At 37.2% G+C, this 20652-nt stretch overlaps 5 protein-coding genes across 7 annotated transcripts in view; 2 read left to right on the forward strand and 3 right to left on the reverse strand.

The window, feature by feature from the left end:
• Positions 1 to 713: 713 nt before the first annotated feature.
• LOC104825046 (metacaspase-2) lies at positions 714 to 4235 on the reverse strand. Its single transcript, XM_010557292.1, has 5 exons — positions 3742 to 4235; positions 2792 to 3122; positions 1800 to 1920; positions 1136 to 1384; positions 714 to 1023 (listed from the first exon to the last, which is right to left on the reverse strand). The coding sequence occupies exons 1-5, from the start codon at positions 4139 to 4141 to the stop codon at positions 964 to 966; spliced, it is 1161 nt and encodes a 386-aa protein (XP_010555594.1). The 5' UTR covers positions 4142 to 4235; the 3' UTR covers positions 714 to 963.
• Positions 4236 to 10011: 5776 nt separating this feature from the next.
• LOC104825048 (polyadenylate-binding protein 1-like) lies at positions 10012 to 12116 on the forward strand. The gene is made up of 6 exons (XM_010557293.1): positions 10012 to 10222; positions 10351 to 10453; positions 10849 to 10919; positions 11129 to 11320; positions 11410 to 11525; positions 11765 to 12116. Exons 1-6 carry the CDS (start codon positions 10082 to 10084, stop codon positions 11808 to 11810), a joined length of 669 nt encoding a protein of 222 aa, XP_010555595.1. The 5' UTR covers positions 10012 to 10081; the 3' UTR covers positions 11811 to 12116.
• A 578-nt stretch (positions 12117 to 12694) lies between these two features.
• Positions 12695 to 14757, reverse strand: LOC104825049 (pentatricopeptide repeat-containing protein At2g41080). Its single transcript, XM_010557294.2, has one exon. The coding sequence runs from the start codon at positions 14587 to 14589 to the stop codon at positions 12829 to 12831; it is 1761 nt and encodes a 586-aa protein (XP_010555596.1). The 5' UTR covers positions 14590 to 14757; the 3' UTR covers positions 12695 to 12828.
• A 733-nt stretch (positions 14758 to 15490) lies between these two features.
• Positions 15491 to 17318, reverse strand: LOC104825050 (U6 snRNA phosphodiesterase). The gene is made up of 6 exons (XM_010557295.1): positions 17113 to 17318; positions 16929 to 17021; positions 16323 to 16569; positions 16130 to 16226; positions 15952 to 16017; positions 15491 to 15841 (listed from the first exon to the last, which is right to left on the reverse strand). Exons 1-6 carry the CDS (start codon positions 17276 to 17278, stop codon positions 15644 to 15646), a joined length of 867 nt encoding a protein of 288 aa, XP_010555597.1. The 5' UTR covers positions 17279 to 17318; the 3' UTR covers positions 15491 to 15643.
• Positions 17319 to 18062: 744 nt separating this feature from the next.
• LOC104825051 (ATP-dependent DNA helicase SRS2-like protein At4g25120) overlaps positions 18063 to 20652 on the forward strand; it is a 9484-nt gene continuing 6894 nt past the window's right edge. For all 3 annotated transcript variants that reach the window (XM_010557297.1, XM_010557298.1, XM_010557299.1), the window contains exons 1-8: positions 18063 to 18255; positions 18512 to 19211; positions 19310 to 19351; positions 19508 to 19671; positions 19992 to 20190; positions 20314 to 20370; positions 20452 to 20557; positions 20638 to 20646. In XM_010557297.1, coding sequence (XP_010555599.1) covers positions 18107 to 18255; positions 18512 to 19211; positions 19310 to 19351; positions 19508 to 19671; positions 19992 to 20190; positions 20314 to 20370; positions 20452 to 20557; positions 20638 to 20646 — 1426 coding nt within the window. In that variant the 5' untranslated portion in view covers positions 18063 to 18106. The remainder of the gene's footprint in view (positions 18256 to 18511; positions 19212 to 19309; positions 19352 to 19507; positions 19672 to 19991; positions 20191 to 20313; positions 20371 to 20451; positions 20558 to 20637; positions 20647 to 20652) is intronic.

Consider the following 20652-nt stretch of genomic DNA (forward strand, 5'->3'; position numbering starts at 1 on the left):
GTATTGCTTGTCCCACACTGATATGAGAGGAATAATCCTACGATCAGTAACCAGGCTCTGATACCAATTGAAAAAATTAACGAATACGCACTCTTCAACAATCCACTGATTCTATTCACTTGTAAAGATCGTGAATTACAACTCTTTTTTGTTCGAGCTTAATCCAACCCACGAACACAACTCCCCCTGAGTTTGTTCCCCTTTACAACGTAAATTCTATCAGCAAAACGCACCCCAAGTGTTTCCACACTCCCCTGAATGGTTTGCCCTGATTATGATTTTCGGGCTCCCCCTCAGTTACAACTCACTTTCGCTCAAGTAACACTCACCAGAATGAAAAACTCTCAGAACGGACTAAACTCTCTCAAGCTCTCTCTCTTTTTGTGCGTGGCCCCTTCATGCTCCATGCTCTTTCTTTTATAGTTGCCAAGACGTGTTGGATTCAAACTCTAACTCCCAAATTCGACTTGATCTTCTTCTGATTAGATTTTATCTTCTTGACTTGATCTTCTTCAGATTGGAGTTTATCTTTTCAACTACTTGGTTTATCTCTTCATAATTTGATTTTATCTCAATAATCTTCTGGAGTCTTCAACACAAATCAAATCTTTCCTGCACTTTTAGTTAAAGACAAATACTAACCACATCAACCCTAACAGTCTCCGTAGCGAAAGCCATGGAAGAGACACCGAGAGACAGTCGAAGCGAACAGACCAATGGGGATAAAGAAGAGCAACCCACAAGTAGAAAACTAGAAAGCCGAACAACGGTCATATTTACAGGGGCTGGGCTGCCACGTGGATGACATCACGCCTGGAGCTTCTATTTAAAAAACTCAATGGGCCACGTGTCGCTACCTCATGATATTAGGAAACATAGTTTTTCCTTTAAAAAAATACAACTCCCAGACTTAATTCAATACAAGAAAAAATCTTATTTTTAGGGATTAACAATGGAAATCTGTCACAATGAGAAAGGTTTCCCATACACAGCAAATGGCTCATTGGCACTTAGCTGAGGTTCCTGCATTAAAAAAATATACCCAATATAATTTACCATATTATTACTGAATATGGAATTACAATATATATATATATATATATATATATATGGAAAATGTGAAAAATTGGAATACCTGAGGCTTTTGGGGGGCTTGGTGGACGGATTCATCAGGAGGGGCGGCGCCCAAGATGAGTAAACCGAGGAGAGTGGTGAGAAGGTCGCCTTCTTCGACGAGCTCCCTACCTTTCTCTTTGTTGAAGAATTCTCCGACCGTCGATCTCATCGCATTCAGCAAACTCCCGTACGTTGTCCCGTGCCCTCTCTCGATGGCCTGGATGAACGAATACGTCATCGCCCCCGTCCACGCCGTCCCCGACAACTCCTGTTACTTGCCCAACAAGAAACGTTAGAAAGATCGTTCATATATATATATATATATAACCCTTGCTCACTGTTAGTTGATTAGTAACGTTAGTATATATTCACTTTCCATCTCTTTTTTTCATTTAGAGTTTATTGTTCATAGTATTTTTTTTAAATTTGAAAGTTCACCGTAGTTACGACTCAACTACCTCTCCCAAAATTCGGAGATAAACTCTGTACACTTTCCCCAATGACGAATCGAAAATGAGATTTGGGACAAGGGCACCACCACTACCCTTCTAAAACAAAGAACCACTCGGCCAACTTTGATTGGGTATATAATTGTTCATAGTATTGTTATTATAATTGTATATTTCGACTATTCGATTTTTATTTTGGTTGGTAAGGTGGAAAGAAGGCAGATGTATACGTACGGGAGTGTCGGCTGAGGTCTGGTCGTCGTCGCAGCCAGTGAAGGAGAAGACTTCCCCTCCGCTCGTCCCTTTCCACGTCCCGTTCGGAGGCCTATGATCCTCCCATTCGTAGTTTCCCATCCTAATACATAATTCCACAGTAGAAATTAAAATATATATATATATATATATATCAACACAAAACGACTGACCATCTAATTAAAGTACACTCATCATATCTTCCCATTCATATATTATATTATGTGTCAATTTATAATGTTTTTTTTTCTCTTGTCTGAATCCAAGCATATTTACGTTCTGACCAGAGAATACGAAGAGACACATGCATGCACACGTCCAGAAAGGTATATATTCCATATGGCGCTGCCCTTTTCTAAACATCTTATTTTTGCTTTCTATTTATATATATAGACGCTACATCTTATGGGACATTAAATTGGACAAATAAATAAATCAAGTATTTAAATATATTGAGAAAATAAATTAACTTTTGAAATTGAAAGCAGTTTTCTACACATCGATGTCTTCGGAATTTCCGAATATAAAATCCCTTTTGAATAAAGATTGTTAAATTCCGTTGAAATTAAACATTTTTTAACAATTTGATTAGAATTATCAACGGTGTAATTAATGACCGTATATAAAATTGTTTTCGACTTGAAGAATTGATATTTTTTTTTGCACATATCATATTTGATGTATTTATTTGTCAAATTAAAAGTTATATACATTTTTTTGGCAGATTTGAGGTATTTTATAGGATTTTCCCAAAAATAAAATGTGTCATATTAGATTATCTGAGAAAACATTTGGATCGAGATATTGTTTCAAGTTTTTGTAATCGAATTTCGGTCATTAACGTGGATCTAACCATGTTTTAATGGACCGAAAACGAGTATGATTTCTAACAAAACATCAATCTCTCAATCTGCTGTGACACACACATATAGATATATATGATGTGTATGTAGAGGTTAAACGTACGTACGGACCTGTCCATCCTGCAGAGAAAAGGCAAATCCAGGACGGTGCCGCTGTGGCAAGCGTCGACAATGGCGTGGAGCTTCACACCGTAGGGGAGAGGCCGTACGAGCGTGGCATTGATCTCGTCGTCCACTATGACTCCGGATGTGTGATGATCCATGGGAAGAAGGGTTTCGTCGAAACCGTCTATCTCGTCGCCGGAAAAGTTCCTCTGGTTGTTTCCATGGCCGGAGAAGTGGAAGACCAGAGAGTCTCCCGGCTGGCAGCCTCGGACTAGCCATTGCATCGCCATTCTTATGTTGTTCTTCGTCGGCCATCTCCATGGATCCGATTCTTCTTCTGCGCTCATGCATCAGATCGAATCTCGTGTTTACGGCGTAACGTTAATTGCAGTTGAACTACTAGATCAATATATATAATCTTTATCAATGAGATACTCAATCTCTAGAACTTTATAAATTAAACTATTTGATATATGAAAATGCTATAGAAAACATATAAATGAAGGACATTCATGTGTATATGATTAATTTGGATAGAGATCGTATAATCTAAATCACATTATTGATTTTGATATTAACATATCCGAATCCGGTTACCAAAAAAAAAATTTAATTAAAATCCATAAAGTGTCCTTATATCTAGAATAAATAAGAGGTTAATATTTGTCATTTATATATATATAAAAAAAACAGAGTTTTAGAATTGTTATATATCGTCTCCCCTTTCTTTAATTCTCCTTTTTTTAAAAATAGTTTTTGAATTCTCCACCGAAAAAATATTTTGTCCACCTTACGACAAGAAGAATGTGATTCTAACTAGACAATATCAATCGATCAAATGGGTCGGAATTTCGAATCTGAATTTGTTTTCATAATCAGCCACCACACCAAACCAAACATAACTAGGAAGGAATGAATGAGAATTGCAAGTTATATATATATATATGTATATATACCGGTGAGCATGAGAATGCAAGATTCTGGAAAGCTAAAGCGCCTCATCAGCATGAACTTCATGCACTTGGCGTCGTTGATGCAGCCTTTCAACTCGCTCTCCGTATTCTTATACGTAACCCCGACGATCACCGCCCGCTTATTCCCGTGAGCCGCCGGCGGTGGGCCCGGCGGCGCGTGGTTGAACGGAGAAACCGCCGGATCAGGCGCATGAGGTGTGAAAGGAGAAACATGGGGAGGAGGCGCGTGAGGTGGGAAAGGGGAAGGAGGCTCGTGGAAGCCACGCGGATGGGGAGCGACGAGGGTGAAGGCGTGGCAGAGGGAGCAGCGGATGCGAGTGGCGCCGCGAGGGAGGTGGAGAGGAGTGCGGCAGTGGGAGCAGTCGACGAGCATCATGGCCATCTTCTTCAATGGCGGATGGATCCTGATTTCTGTTCAGAAGGTGAAGATGTCAATAATAAGAAAGGAGGAGCCGAAGACGAAGAAGAAACGAGTGTGCGATGACTTTGGCATTACGAAGTTATCATCGGCTTCACAAAAGTCAACGCATTCGCCCAATTGATTTATATATATATGTAAGTTTATTGGTGAGTGAGTTGTGCGTCAATGATCTGTTTGACCACGTCGGTCCATAAATCAATCATCTCCCACAGCATTTCCATTGGAGCCTACGAGGCCCATCGATTGACATATTATTGAGTTTTGTTTTTCTTATATATTTATTAGATTTTAACTGGGTTTGATATTTATATTTAAATCCGATTTTTATTGATACAAATAATTTATTTTAAAAATTGATTTTGAATTTTTTGAATTTTATTTTATAAAAATCATAACTTTATATTAATCTTATTTTAAAGTAGTATTATATGTTATTAGTTTTGGATTTGCATAGCGGATCTAAAAATGAACACCAACTACAACTTAAAATAATGTAAAGATATGAATCACTCTGAATCCTAACCTGTGTAAATTGAGTATTTATTACTTTTTAAAATCTTATTTGTATGTGAATATTATGTCGGCCTTGTGAACCGCCAAATTAGGTTTGGATATTTTATACTTTGTTTAATAATCAGAATAGGTCGAGTCAAACTCAAAATCATCGTTTTACACCCATAATAATAATAATAATAATAATAATAATATAATAATAATAATATCAATAATAATAATTAATATTATTATTATTTCACTGTTCCACCTAGTTCACTAAAGTCATCGTATGACCCACTTAAATACATAGAAAAAAGATTTTAGAACAATAATACCAATCTGGACTCAATTTAAACCGATTAAATTGGACAACATGTAAACAAAATTAAGTTTGAACAAAACCCGAAATTTGTAAGGTTGATTACTTTTTATCCGATTTTGATATTACATTTGAACAACAATACCACATTTTTATAATGTTTTTTTTAAAAAACTATCACTTTACGTATTTATAAATAGAATAAATCGAATAACACTATATTTCAGATAGTATTTTACATATTATATCTAATAACGTAAAATATATTCAAAATCATCAAATGATTTTATAAGATTTGGGACAATATTTCTAATATTATATCTAATAATGTAAAAAAATATTTTCAATATATGTGTTGAGCTCATAAGTTAGGATTGAATAAATCTAATTTGTTTAGAAAACGGATCGAACTAAACCAAATTTACAAACTAGATGAAACCAATTCCTTTTGTAAATTTGTCACTATCCCACATATTTTAGAAAAATCATTATGTCACCTACTTACATATATAAAAAAGATTTAAGAAGAAATAATAACAATCCGGACCGAATTCACATATAACATCTAAATGAATTACATTAGAATAAAATATGAACCAAACAGTTACTTTATAAATTTGTTTAGTTGTGATCCGATTTTGGTAAGTTTGGAATTCCTTTCGTAGAGTGAGAGTTGAGGTTCGGATTTTTCAATGTGATTTTTTATACACATTTTTATTTTAATTAATTTAATAACACAAAATTATATCGCATTTATAAATACTAATTTGTTTAATTTTATATTTACTAGGTAATAACTCGCACGCAACATGCAGTCTAAAAATACATATATAATTTTAAGTAATTTTATTATTTATTTTAAAATTTTAAATATAATTTATCTTGTTTTGAATTTATAATTCAAATTCTTAAACGATATAAAGAATTTTTTTTAAATGTGAAGATAACGGGATGGTAAATATACTATGCATATATTCTATCTTTTTATATTTTTGTGAGTTATGGTATAAAACTAACGGTTTGAATGTGGATTATAGGATGAATATTTTAAAAAATTATGACTTAATGAAAAGTATTATTTTTTTTTGTAAACTCGGGGATATTTATAGAAATGTCTAACATTAGTTTAGTAAGGATAGTTTTAAACAAACAATATAAATTTGGTTGGTGTTATAAATAAAAACATATTTAATTCAATAAATATTTCACAATAAATAATAGTATAATATTAAATCTATATAATCTCATCAATATTTAAATTTATAGATACATATTTAACTCAACTAATTTTATATAATACAAAACTAATCAGGTGATTCTTTTATTTATACAATTGATTATATTATTTTTTTTACAAACTAAAATTTGGTTACTTTTATTCTAAAAAATAAAAATAAAATTATGTCAACTTTGTTTAGTATATATTTTTATCATAATAATATTACGTATAAAATCGTTCAATTTCTAATTTAAATAAATTTGAATTGAAACCTTATTTATTTAGATCTTTTCATTTATTTTGACCTATATTTTGTTAAATTTATTTTTTATTATTTTTATTAGATCCCGATTTGATTTATCTGACCATCCATAGTCCGTTATAAGCTCATTTATTTTGCAATGCAGACATTGACTTAGTTTTTCTATATATGAAAAATTTATTATCAATTCGTAAATCATCTATCATATGAGTTTTGACCTCAAAAAAATTAACGATATTTACCAGACTTAAGCTATGATACAGTTTGATCCATTCGTCTGATTTTTTTAGTACAATATGCAAATTCAATTATCGATTCAACAAGTCTCTGAAAGATCTTCAAAATAAAAATTCAATGAAATTTAAGGGAACTTTACCCGACCAAACTAATATTTCACATTAATTCGCACAAAAACCTTAACAATTTCTACGGTTTTTTGTCAAATCAATTTTAGATTTATGATGCGAGTTTTCGATTTAGTGATTGGATGATTTTTCTTATCGATAAAATTGAATCCTCGTGATGAAAGTTGAACTTTGTCTCCACATGATAAGATGAATGAATAGGGGAGAGTAATGTTGATTACGATTTTCGTTTTTATGGTTCATCTAATGTAATATATATATATTTATTATATTTTTAAATGAATTTAAATATAATATATATTTTAAAAATTTATTTAATTTTTTTGTGCGAAATAAATATATATGCAAGTTTTAAATAATTTTATTATTCATTTTAAAATTAAATATAATATATTTTATTTTTAAATTTATATTATTAAATTATATACAAATTAAGATTTGATCATTTTTTATCAGAAAAATTAAAAACTAAGATTATTTGTGTGCTATATATACTTTATTAATCATAATTGATCAAATTTTATTTCAAATAAATCTATGTTGTTGTCTCATTTAGTTGAATATAATGAAAATAAGATTTGTCTTAATTTAATTCGATATGTATATTAAATTTTCTTCTTCTTTTTGTCATCCTAATTTATTTTATCTGATCTTCTATGATCCATTCTAAGTTCTATGACTCTACGATTCCATTCGATTGTTCTGCATATATCACATATCTACCATCATCTCATACGGCTCGATTCGATTGATCTTTCAACGCTTGGAGTATGGTCTTTATGTTGCCAAAATTCGTGTTGAAACAAATTGATGGAATGTGCTCAAGGTTCTTGTGGAGTAAGAAACAGGATGATGCAATAAGCTACCGCATTTCTTGGGAGCAAATATGCAAACCGAAAAGAGAAGGAGGACTTGGACTGTTTAGGCTAGAGGAGGTTAATATAACCTTCCGATTGCGGTTGATCTGGTTATTATTCAGTAAGGAAAAGTATATTGGGGTTGATTGGATCAAGGAGAATACTATAAGAAAGCATGGATTTTGGGACACTCCGATAACAACAATTACATCATACAACTTTATGAAATTACTCCAGTTGCGTGACTTGGGAAGAACTTTTCTAAGAGCCGAAATAGGTGATGGCATGAAATCTGCCTTTTGGTTTGATAACTGGACTGAGAAGGGACCACTTATCAGCCTTGTTGGAGAGACGGGACCTCGCTTGTTACACATCCGGCGACATGCGCTTGTTAGTGACACAACCATTGAGGGAAGTTGGAGATTACCACCTGCTAGAAGTAAAAGGCTAGTTGAGTTACAGCAAGCACTGTCTACCATTAAACCACCCGCAACAAACAGATGCAAAGACAAGTTTCAGTGGCGGCAAAGAGCAGAAGAATATTGTGCCTGTTTTCACTCGGGAAGTACGCGTGCTCTCATACGATCGCACGACCCAGATGTCACATGGTACCACCTTGTCTGGTTTAGAGTGCAATTCCGCATATGTCTTTCATCTTGTGGTAGGTGGTTCAAAGTAGACTTCCAACCCGCGACCGACTTGCATCGTGGGGATTGAACGTGTCGCTTGTATGTATTCTATGCAACAGCGAAAATGAATCACACGAGCATTTATTTTTTAAATGTTCATACAACAGCCGTGTTTGGATCCCAATGGCGGCATATTGTGGCACATCACCACCGGATGACGTCAATGCATGCTTATAGTGGATGATAGCTCCTGGTTTCGGCCAAGATCACGGATAACCGAGACTAGCAATGTTCTGCACACAGGTTGTAGTCTACGAGTTATGGAGGGAAAGGAACAATCGGATCTTTCGGCAAAAAAGCGATCTGCAAAGAAAATCCGCAGAAAAGTTGACCGCACAATGCGATATACATTTCTCGCCTTGAAGGTAGAAGGTCGGAGTAACCCGACAATGCACTGCTTGAAAATTGGTACCATTTAACGGCGTATGGCAGATGATTAGTTATTATTTGGTTGATTTTGTAATTGCCGCTTTCACATGGGAATTAAACTTGTCGAGGAGTATTTTTTGTATACTACCAACATTGACTTTTTTGTAATTTTTTCCGGATAGATAATACAAAGCACCTTAAACCAAAAAAAAAAAACTCGAGCGATTCTTATGAATCATTCTTCGCTGTCTATGGATAAAAAAAACCGATGAAAATATTTCGGAAAAAACTTACGGACATGGTTGTTCTGTGAGAAAATAATGCTAATGATTCGTAAAGAGAGAACACTCCATTACTATAAAGAATTTCATATTCAATTTTCAGTAAATGAAAGATTGGATATTGAAAAAAAAAAGATAACGAAACATGTTTCTTGGAAGAGAAGTAACTGATTCGATATCTGGATAAAAATGAAATATTTTGCAATAGTTGCGAGTTCTGTTACATATAGAAAAATATGTCGCCGATTAAAAAGTATAAATTGAATCATACCTCAAGATTCCGATGTTATAGCTCTGATTGAACCATCTTCCCTCGAAAAATTGTTGTTCAAGGAGATCAGCGTGTGAAAAGAACATGAAATCTAATCTAATTATATAATAGTAGACATCTCCCGTATTATAAATATATAAATTCATGTATGTATTTATTGTATACACAAAAAATATATAGAGACTTTTATACTATATTTAATTAAACATTAAAAAATTGAATATAATTATTATACATAGAAATATCTCTTACATATAAAGTATTTAGTTATTATAAATAAAGAGTTTTAAATAAATAAATAAAAAGAAGAATGATCTTTGGAAACAAAAATAAAAATATATACAAACACAAAAACACCAACTTTAATTTCTGTGCCTCTTTGGACTTTGTGACTAATGCACGTATGATTAAACCATTTGCAATGTGTATTCCTAAATGAGATTTGACTCTTGAAAATTACGTAATAAAAATCTTTCATATTCTTAACTAGAGAACATGTATCACACCCTCTTTATACAAAATGTACTTATATATATATAATTATATATGATATTTGATAGTCTATTTTATTCTATGCCTTGTCAATTACCATTCATGGCGCTTCGATTCAATGGCCCTACTAACAAAAACACAAATTTCCTAATTTACCCCTGTTTACATATAATAATCACGAAAGAGCCGTCCTTTCCCGATTTGTATTCAAGCCCTAAAAATCCCCACCCGGAAGTCCTGAAATCTCGTCTGTACGGCAGTCGGGGGGAGAGAGAGAGAGACATGGAGCAGCACGATGACCAAGAGCACGAGGTGTACGGAGGAGATATCCCTGAGGAGGAGGAGGGAGAGATGGATGCGGAGGAGTACGATGATGGCGCCGCCGCCGGAGATGAGGATCAGGAACCGGCCTCCGGATCCAAGGTACATTAAGTGTTCGATCTCTATTTCTTCTGGGGTTTTCTCCTTCTCTTGTCGATTTTGGTTCTTGTCGTGTTTTGCCTGTGTTTATGTCGTTATTTTGTCGTTGAAATTGTTCGGTGGTTGATTAGGACTTGGAGGAGATGAAGAAGCGTCTTAAAGAGATCGAGGAGGAAGCTGGGGCTTTGCGTGAAATGCAAGCCAAAGTTGAGAAGGAGATGGGTTCTGGACAAGGTGTGTGTATATGCCATGGATTCATTCGTATATACGTCCTTGTAGATGCGTAGATTTGTTAACGATAATGCCTTAAATTCGTCTGAATGGTTTCTCTACGTGCATACTTTTCTTTTTGAAACACTGTGGACATCGGATGCTTTGGTCGTGATGTGGTTGTGACCGTGTCTTGGTTGTGATGTATTGTCTTTACTTAGATATTTGAACATTTCTGGAAATATAGGGAGTTTTTAGAACTATTCTAGAGTTTGATGCATGAGAAAGAGTTCGTCAGCGATTTACTGTCTGTTTGTTGAATTCCACCGGAAGAGTTTAGTAATTTTTGGTATAAATCTTCGTAGTTAATCGGGTTGGTGCCCTTTTCTCATTCTCTTTTTGGGTGCATATCTATGAAGATTCCTCAAGTGGTTCTCCAAGTTTGGCTGAAAAGGAGGAAGTGGATGCCCGGTCCATATACGTTGGCAATGTGAGGCTTTAATAATCCTTTTCATATGTTTACGTATATGTTTGCGCCTTTAAATAGAGACATTTGCATTTCTTATTTCGGAATCTCAGAAATCAATTCTGGTGTGTTGCTTATATCTTGCTATTGCCATATCATTTGCTTACCTTTTATATATGCAAACTGGCAGGTCAGAGATTCATTAACTTCCTATTCTGTATGTCTAAATCTAGGTGGACTATGCATGCACTCCCGAGGAAGTGCAGCAGCATTTTCAATCCTGTGGGACGGTGAATAGGGTTACGATTCTGACTGATAAATTTGGCCAGCCTAAAGGATTTGCCTATGTCGAGTTTGTGGAAATAGATGCTGTTCAGAATGCTCTTATGTTGAATGAATCAGAATTGCACGGTCGTCAGCTTAAGGTATAAGCTCGTCTTTTGCATGTAAATTATCGTCCATCTAAATAAACAAACATGCATTATAACACGCTTTGTTGTGGTTCAATTCTCAGGTATCAGCAAAGAGAACAAACGTCCCTGGAATGAAGCAATATCGAGGAAGACGTTCGTTTAGACCCATGCGGGGGTTCATGGCCGGACCTACTTTTTATCCTCCATACGCTTATGGGTACGTTCCAGAACCTTCTCTGCCTCTTTTAAGGGAGCAAGCCACAGTTATAATTGCATTTATCACTAAGAAGTTAAGAACCATTTCAACTAAAAAGCGGACAAATTCTTCGACAAGTTTAAGATCCGGTTTCTAATACCAGGAGAAGTCCAATTACTTGATTAAGTCTATATTTTTCGGAAAACCCATCTTGTAGTTAATGTCAAGTGTAATAAGCCGTGGTGGTTCGTTCTGTGCAGGAGGGTCCCCAGGTTCAGACGGGCCATGCGCTACAGACCATACTGATTAGCGTGGCTGCTGAGATCGGCCTCCGTGTTTGGGGAATCTTTACCGTTGCTTGCTTGTTGGGTTCGGTTATGGCTTCCCTGAACAGATGTAGAACTTCACAGAAAGGGAGAGAGAGAGATAGAGAATTGGGGTAAAAGATAATTTGCAACACAAGCAATATTTCCATTCTGTACACCAATATTTGATAATGTCGAAGAACGAGTTCTTGTCTTCGACCTCAAGATTTCATTGTTGTGACTTGAAAAAAAAAAATGGAGATACCCTGTGCCCGTTAGGCTGAAAAGTTATGTTGCTGCAGTTTAATGTTTAGGGTTATGTTTCTTTTGGTTGGATTAGCAATAAAAGGAAGATAATGGTTAAGAAGAAGATAAGCTTTGGGTATTTTTCTTACATGCTTTGAATTTAGGGTTCAGTTTATTGAGTACAACACATTCAAACGTTATAAAAAGATGATATCATCCTTACCCGATGTGGTCTACGTCTAGAACAGTTATCAAACCCTAAAAAATAGGAACCAAACACACAAACATGTAGGGCTGGGCGCAGGTACTTGTGACCTGCAGCTTTTGGGTACATGGTCTTGCGGGTATTTGGGACGTTGGTATGGTATTCACTAAGCAACGAAGTTGAAGACCGATGTGGTCAAGAATCCAGACCGTGGATTCGAGTTCGAGTTTTTTTGAAAGACGAGTTATCCCGGATATGAATAAAATGTCTTTTATATTTTTGGTATTTTGATGTATTTATAGTAATATCTATACATGCTTTCAAATGAATTTACCTAAATATATCTAAAAACAACAATTTGTATTCTTAGGTATCCGAAATTTGCGAAAACGAAAAACGGGATAATATTTTTCTAAAATCCTTGAAGACGAAGATGAAATCGGGTATCTCAATAAATCACCCCTACAAACATGTTTGGACATAACTTGTTTTTTGTAAGAAAAAAAAGGTGTAGGAAAACAATGCAAATAAGTTCGGAAAACGTCACAGCTCTGCAATGGGAAATGTATCAAGTAGACAAACTTGGAACAATATCAATTTCATGCAAAACGGATGCTGTATCCGGAACATAACCCTTCAACCTCAACTCAAAAGCAAGCAATCTCAGGAATAGATAGACCTCTTCCGACCGAGGATGAGAAAGATCGCCCTTTCGAAACTGATGAACTTCACCCTTGTGTTCAAACCAGCTTAGTCCTGGTTCTTTCTTCATGTTCCTGTCTCTAATAGCTTTCCTCTCCTCAGAGACATCGTCCCACCTCTCGGCTGCCGCGTGAATGTTTCCCATTAGAACATAACAGGCCGAGTCGTGAGGGTCAAGCCGGAGAATTTCTTTGGCTACCCTCTTCGCCATCTCTGTGTTTTTGTGTGTTTTGCAAGCCGATAGCAATGTCTTCCAGATGACGGTGTCTGGTTCTACGGGCATAGACCTAATCATATCCTCGGCCTTGTCCAAATCGCCTGACCGACTCAGCAAGTCCACCACGCATGTATAGTGCCTTATATTAGGATTCAATCCGTATGTTTTCACCATCGAGTCGAACAACTCAAGCCCTTCATCTTTCAATCCAGAATGACTACAAGCAGAGAGTACGTTCAGAAACGCGACCTCGTTTACTTTCAAATCTCTTCTATCCTCCATAATTCTAAACAGCTTGATCGCATCCTCTCCTTTCCCATGAAACCCATAAGCAGACATCATCGAGCTCCACGAGATATCATCTCCATTGTCACATTCTGAGAAAGCTTTAACGGAATCATCAAGGCATCCACATCTTGCATACATACTTATTAATGAACTGACTACGCCAACGACAGAATTCGCCCCAATCTTGATGGCTTCAGCATGAATCTGCTTACCGAGCCCTAGTATTGCCAAATCAGAACAAGAGCTGAGCACACTCACGGAAGTGATCTGGTCGGGCCTACAACCCGAGTTTTTCATCATCTTATACAGATACAAGACGGTCTCAGGGCATCCATTTTGAGAGTTTCCTCCGATGAGTGTATTCCAAGCAACCACATTCAATATCGGCATAGACTTAATGACCTTTTCACCATCTTGCAGCCTTCCACTTCTCATGTACATATGAGCGATTGAACTGCTAACGATCGTATCGAAGTCAAGCCCGCATTTGATTGCGTAACTATGAACCTGCTGCCCTGTCGTTGCTGATCTTAAACCAGCCAATCCCCTAAAAACACTACCAAGAGTGTATACATCCGGTGAAAACCCCAGCTCGTGCATTTCCCTAAACAAAGCTAAACCCTCTTCGTTGTATTCAAGATGGATCAAGCCCTTGATCATAGCATTCCACGTCTCGAGATTCCTCTCGGCCATTTCATCAAACACCTTCCGGGCGCCATTCAAATCCTCGGCACGCAGATACCCATTGATCAATATGTTACAAGACATAACATTCCTCTTGGGCATGAAACCATACAACGTGACAACCGAAGGTAGATCCCCATGCTTGGAATACATATTCATGAGGTGGTTGCAGATGAACTTGTCGGAGGAGAAACCGGAGACAAGGACGAGGCAATGAAGCTGCTTCCCATACCGAACAGAGGCTTTCCTGGCGCATGATTGGATGAAGTGGGTGAACAGAGAAGGGTCGTTCCAGATTTCTTGTCGGAATCTCTGAAAGGCTTCTCGAAGATTTCCCTCTGAACACAAGGTGGCTATCTCATTCGTAGAACGATCTCGAGCTGAGATGGTTGACAGTCGACGAAGAGCGCAGAGCTGAGCCAGAGAAGCCTTGCCCATGCATTTACGAGTGTTCACTCCGCCGCCGTCAAGATTTCCCGATTAACTCTCAGTACGATAATACGATCACATAGTTGATGGACATCCGGTTAGCGCGTTGGTTTTATCGGTTTACATTCTGGTTCGGTTTTGTTTCAGTAGACCGAAATTCTGAATAACAAAATATCTTAAAAAGTTTGATTTTGGTATGGTTTAAGTTTTGTTTCCATATTGTTAAGAGTCGCACAAATGTTACCCGGAATAGGTTTGGGGAGCGGTTTCAAGAATACGCTACCTTCAATTCGTCGTCTAACATTACGAATTATCTATCCGTTAGGGATCGAATTGTCGAAGGCAAGATCGAGATCCGAGGAAGGCGAGACGTGGTGAAGAAAGAGATAGATGTCGGGTGAAGAACGAGGCGAGGCGAGGCGAGGCGAGAAAATACAGAAAAGCAAAGGGCAGGACATCAATCCACACATGGATACAAGATGAACGACAATATCCGAATCCAAACCCAAAAAATCGGATTATTTAGAAGACGAATATTCGGATATCCTAAGGGCGGAACATCAATCCACACATAGATACAAGATGAACGACAACATCCGAATCCAAACCCGAAAAATTGGATTATTTAGAGGACGAATATTCGGATAACCTTTTCGCCAATCGGATGTGACAACACGACATGGCTGAGGGGGTGAGAGGCCAAAGCCTTCGAGTCGAAGGGCGATTTAAGGTTTCATTCGCTCGCGCCATCTCATCCCCTCGGACCAAGTATGTCTCTCGGTCTCCGAAACTCTCCCTTCTCGAATCTCGTCGCCTCGGCCTCGCCTCTTCTCACTCGCCCTTGCCGGCCAGTAACCAAAGTTCGGGTATCCGACCCCTCAAGACAGGAACATACTACGAAAAACCCAACAGAACAAGGCCAAATTCAGATAACCCGGAAATCTTGGGTATTAATAATCTCAGACAGCCCTGGCGCAAAAGATTTATTGACCTTTATGTCTACTCATATAACATTACAACTGATACGCGACGGGCCTTCAGACATAAAGAACACATAATTATATTATTCGTCTGGAAATGAACATATTTTGTATGCTTTGTTTCCTATTCTACACTCAATCCCACAAAACTTAGAAGTGAAGATGCGATTTTGCACGCAAGCACCGGCTTTGAGTTTCTTCAGTTCTCCTTCAACGGCTCCCTTCAAGGAGTTGCTTATATCCCCCAATGCCCACAACAAGGATATATGCGGGCGTGGATCCTAAGGCCAAAATCAATGCATACACGATAGGTTAATCTCATTGATGATTTCTAAACAATATCAAGCTTACTAGCTTCGATAACCGTGGAGAAGAGCGAGGGAATGTGGACCTTGTAGAATTCCGGGAGATTGTGAAGCTTGTAAACGTCATTCACAGCATGAATCTGCTTAGTTATCTGAAGTGAAGATAACCGAGAATCAGTCCGATTTTCAATGATGAAGTAAAACAACGTTTTGAGCGAGAGAAAAGCTAAAGTTGAAAGGATTTGTTCCTGTTTGGTATTATACCTCAGCTACTCCGGCAGTGGTGATTTCCAAAGAAAGAAAAGAGCGAGTGCAGTCGTCATTCACAAACACTTCCCACTTACTAAAATCCATCCAATACCTGTTAAAAAGAGCGAGAGAAAAATTCGTTAGGTCTGTGAAATTAAATGAAGCAGCTCATACAGAAGCTCAGAATGCTAAAGACAATGACTTTGACCTCTTCTGAAACTGAAGTTTCTGCCGAAGCAGAGAAACAACAGAGTTTATCTGGTGAACACGGATTGGAACCGTTCTTCCCAAGCTTATGTGGAACTCTCTTCCAAGGGCGTGTTCAAGCTTATGCTCATCTTTGCAAAGAATGCTGACTGGAACATCAGCTTCCACCAAATGAAGATCAGGAACAGCTGAAGCGACCCTCTTTAGAAAGCATGCGATTTCTTTCTTTGCTGTAGAGGGTAGAGACACTAGAAACACAAGGACATGAACTTAAGTGAGGAAGAAACACTTCGAAGAGCTGGGCGGAGGTGAAACACTTTATCAATGCTTTAAGAGAAGGAACACATGGTGATTACTTGTAAGACCATGAAAGGAAATTTACTAAGAGATTCCAAGGAGGAACAGTTCATGTATGATTCAATCTGCAACATAGGCAACTGAACTATGTAGACATATACCCTTAAACAAGGAACCCTTCATGTTCACTACACTACAGACATCAGAACCCTGAGATTCTCACTGTACGGTTCCAATGTGTTGTGTCCGAAAAGTACCGGAATTACGACAAAAAAATTGAACTCAAGTGAAATCGCGGAACATGAATTACCAGGGATGTAAACGTGCAACGCGTAATTTCCCTCGACATGAGGAAAGCTCCTCACTCGAATCGCTGACTCCGCAGGCAGGAAGTCAATCGAAACTTCAATAAACAAAAATTCGAAAATAAAATGAGAAATCTGTATGAATCAGATTGAAGGACAAGCACATTAGCTGTTATTCGTATGAATCACCGGAGGAGTTAGGCGGATTGAGAAGAGACAACGGAGGAGGAGGCAAGGAAAACGAAGACTCCGTCTCATCTTTCCCGACGGTTGATTTCCCGCCGGGGTGCGGTGAAAGATCGTCAGAGTCGGATTCCGATGAGGCGTCTCCGTAAGATGCTATCAGAGCTTCCATCGGGAAAATCACTCAAATGAGCCATTGTCTCGCATCTATTTCACTTGTGCATCTGAAAAATATAACCCATTTTTTTCCTTAAAAAAGACAAAATTACCCTTAATGAATAAATATCCATTCGAAAACAACTTCTTTATTACGATTTCGTAATTAATTCTAAATATAGTTACAATCGATTCTAAAAAAGGTGACAAAAAAAAATAATCTGTCTTTTTTTAGTTGTATATCAGTTATATGTTAGTCAGGTCGCAAAAAATAAAACGAAAAGGGTATTTTGGACTTTTTCAACCGAAAACTGGGTTAAAATTAAAAAAAATAAAATAAAATTTGGTGGTATATCCTGAAATAGCTGCGACCTAACTGGGTTATTACTTATTAGGGTTAAAACCCCGCTTCCATCTGCTCCGTCCTCTTCGTCTCTGTAGTAGCAAACTGGCCAAGAAAAGGAGTTTCTGAAAACAATGTTATTTTGTCATTTTACAAAATTTAGGCATAAAATTGAGAGTTTTGATATTTAAAGGTGTTAAAAATAGAAATACCCAAACATTTAAGTATGTTTTTGCAATTGTTTTCCACCGCAGTTCGTGACGCAGACTCGAGGGTAATTTTGCCTTTTACGTTTATAAACAACTATAGCATTCCATCTTCTGTTTGGCTACGAGTGTTTTTTTATTCTCATAAATCAGAAAGGAACAAATTTAATCATCTTTCCAAACAGTCTCTTTCGAGCTTGATGTACTCTCTTTAAACAACTGCTACTCTTACTCTTCCATTTCAAAAATTTCCCTCTGTTTCTCGGCAAAGGAGAACTGGAAAAATTGCGGAGCTATGGAGAATCGCCCGCCGAACAGAGGAATAGTGGATCATCAGTACCACCATGTCCGGATTTCTCAGAGCTTCAGGATCGCTAAACCTCTTTTTGATCGGAAAAGGCCATCAGAGGCTGCGTCTGATTTCTCTGATTGTTTTCCTCAAAGGTGAGTAGCTCTATCGGTTCCTTTTGGATAATCTCGCTAATTTTCTCGACAGATTTTATGTGCCAAGGAGAAACTTATGGATTAATTTCTTTATACTCATGCTTGATCACCGTTGTTCTTCCATGTTCTCATTTCTCAGCCGCCAAACATCGATTACAAGATTTTTCTTCTCGTCATAGGAATTGGAATTTTGTGGGTGCTGGGTTACTTTTAGGTCTCACACAAAATCTGATTAATTTTGTTTTCTGCCTCACAGAATTAAGGTTTCTACTGGGACTGGATCCGTTGCTAAGGGTTTAAACTTCAATAGAATTCCTCTTAAGGAGTTAGATGTGAATACCCCATCCACACACATAAAGTCAGGGTTTGTGTCATCTGAAGATTTACCTTCCTGCGGTCCTTGTGGCATGGATGAGAAAGTTATAATTATAAATGCACTTCCGGTTGAATTTTCATCAGAATCATTCATAACTCCACAGAAAGAGCTGGAGAAGTTTAGACTAAGCAATGACTGCTCAACTCCTTCTCTTCTAGATGATGAGATTGACGAATCAATGTTAGAAGAGATTGACGTTATCTGTGAAGAGTCAGAGAGAAGGGCAACATGTCAAAATCCATGTATCAGCAGCGGCAATGAAACTTGGGCCACAGATAATAAGAACGACAACTTTAAGGCCAGATTAGAATTAGATTTTAGTGCTGGTAAAATGCATGAACCTATTTCTAATGGCAACTTAAAATTCAAAGAAGAATCCGTGATCACCACTGATCCTGCATTGAATGGCAACTTGGAACTGAAAGAAGAAACCGTAATCACTGCTGATCCTGCATTGATCAAGAGCATGTCTGACGAGTGTTCAAAATATTTACAGTCTTTAAATGATAGACAGCGGGATGCAGCCTGTAGTGATATTTCTACCCCTTTGATGGTTCTAGCTGGTCCCGGTAGTGGAAAGGTCTGTTTCTAATCTAATTTTGTGTTGTTAGAAAGCGGGCAAGTTTTGTTGGTTTTCACCTTATACAGTCGTGCTAACTACTCCTTTTCCCTAGTCAGACTTCCACCATGGTTGGTCGAGTCTTGGTGTTGCTGAATGAGGTACTTTCATTTCTTTTTGCCGAATGATCTGCAACATCTTCCATTATTGTAACCATATATATAATTTGAATCTGCAGTTATTCACAACTATAAGTTACTTCCGTATCTTCCACTGTTAATTGCTCTGTATCTGTTTGTGTTCTGGTGATTTGATAGGGTATCCATCCATCAAATATCCTAGCAATGACTTTCACTACAGCTGCAACTTCTGAGATGAGAGAACGCATAGGTAACATTGCTGGAAAGAAGGCAGCAAAAGAACTAACAATAAGCACGTTCCATTCATTTTCTTTGCAACTTTGTCGGATGCATCCAGAAAAGTAAGCATTTTGTTGATTCCGTCATTGCTTGCTAAGCTTGTGTGAAACGTCTGTGAAGTGAATTTTTCACTACTTAGGAAAAGTCTACTCTTTGTTAATAAATTGATAGCTCAAATTATAGAGACGTATGGGTATTTTATGAGATCCTGTCCTCGTAAGTAGAATTGTCTGTACTAGAATGTAGGTTATCTCATTAGTGTCACGACTCACGGCTGTGCAATGCAGTTGAGAATAATCAGTTATGTATCACTTATCTACATGCATCTCACAGATAAGTGAATCCTCAAATCATTTACCGCATACTTGTCCCACTGTTACAGGTTAGAGCGTACATCTGAATTCTCGGTCTTTGGAAACGGGCAACAGAGACGAGCAATAATTGAAGCAGTGCGTTTATATGAGAAAGAAAAGAAGAAAAATAATTCTAATGCCTGTGAATTTGGTGATGATTTGAATGAAACATTATGTCCTGAATACTTCAAGGATGGATCAAAGAGGTGGCTGAAATATGTGACCCAGGTTGGTGATGCGTGTTGAATTTTTGAAAGTTGTCTTTCTTTTATGGGTTTGTTGATGATATCATTTTTCTGTCATCTATTAGAATTATTGATGTTATAAGTTTGGCTTGTTTTCTCATTTTAGGCAAAGGCTTCTGGTAAAACACCAACAGAGTGTCGGAAGATGGGTAATGAGATGGGGGTAAGTTTGCTGGAAAATTGTTTCTGACATGTTTACTATTAATTAGTTCATATGATGTAATTCTTCTCTGAGCGGATATAGGCTGCTATTCTTGGAAGCTACAATGATATCCTCAAATCTTGTAACGCCTTGGACTATCACGATTTGATTAGTTCTTCTGTGAGACTGCTTACCGACTTTCCTGAAGGTGATGCTACTTAGATTCACTAGCTTTATGTTGCTTAAGCTATGTTTGAATTAACACTCATTTGCTCTATCTCGTTAAAGTATCCACGGAATGCC

Source organism: Tarenaya hassleriana, unplaced genomic scaffold (assembly GCF_000463585.1).
Source record: "Tarenaya hassleriana unplaced genomic scaffold, ASM46358v1 Cleome42, whole genome shotgun sequence".
Classification (NCBI taxonomy): domain Eukaryota; kingdom Viridiplantae; phylum Streptophyta; class Magnoliopsida; order Brassicales; family Cleomaceae; genus Tarenaya; species Tarenaya hassleriana.

Coding starts and splice junctions, on each gene's coding strand:
- LOC104825050 (XM_010557295.1), bottom strand. CDS start 17,278: ATGGAAGCTCTGATAGCATCTTACGGAGACGCCTCATCGGAATCCGAC. Junction 17,022..17,112: donor CAATCCGCCTAACTCCTCCG/GTGATTCATACG, acceptor TGTTTATTGAAG/TTTCGATTGACTTCCTGCCT. Junction 16,570..16,928: donor GTTGCACGTTTACATCCCTG/GTAATTCATGTT, acceptor TTGTGTTTCTAG/TGTCTCTACCCTCTACAGCA.
- LOC104825046 (XM_010557292.1), bottom strand. CDS start 4,141: ATGGCCATGATGCTCGTCGACTGCTCCCACTGCCGCACTCCTCTCCAC. Junction 1,921..2,791: donor TTTCTCTGCAGGATGGACAG/GTCCGTACGTAC, acceptor ATTATGTATTAG/GATGGGAAACTACGAATGGG. Junction 1,385..1,799: donor AGACCTCAGCCGACACTCCC/GTACGTATACAT, acceptor GGCAAGTAACAG/GAGTTGTCGGGGACGGCGTG.
- LOC104825048 (XM_010557293.1), top strand. CDS start 10,082: ATGGAGCAGCACGATGACCAAGAGCACGAGGTGTACGGAGGAGATATC. Junction 10,454..10,848: donor GGAGATGGGTTCTGGACAAG/GTGTGTGTATAT, acceptor ATATCTATGAAG/ATTCCTCAAGTGGTTCTCCA. Junction 10,920..11,128: donor GGTCCATATACGTTGGCAAT/GTGAGGCTTTAA, acceptor GTCTAAATCTAG/GTGGACTATGCATGCACTCC.
- LOC104825049 (XM_010557294.2), bottom strand. CDS start 14,589: ATGGGCAAGGCTTCTCTGGCTCAGCTCTGCGCTCTTCGTCGACTGTCA.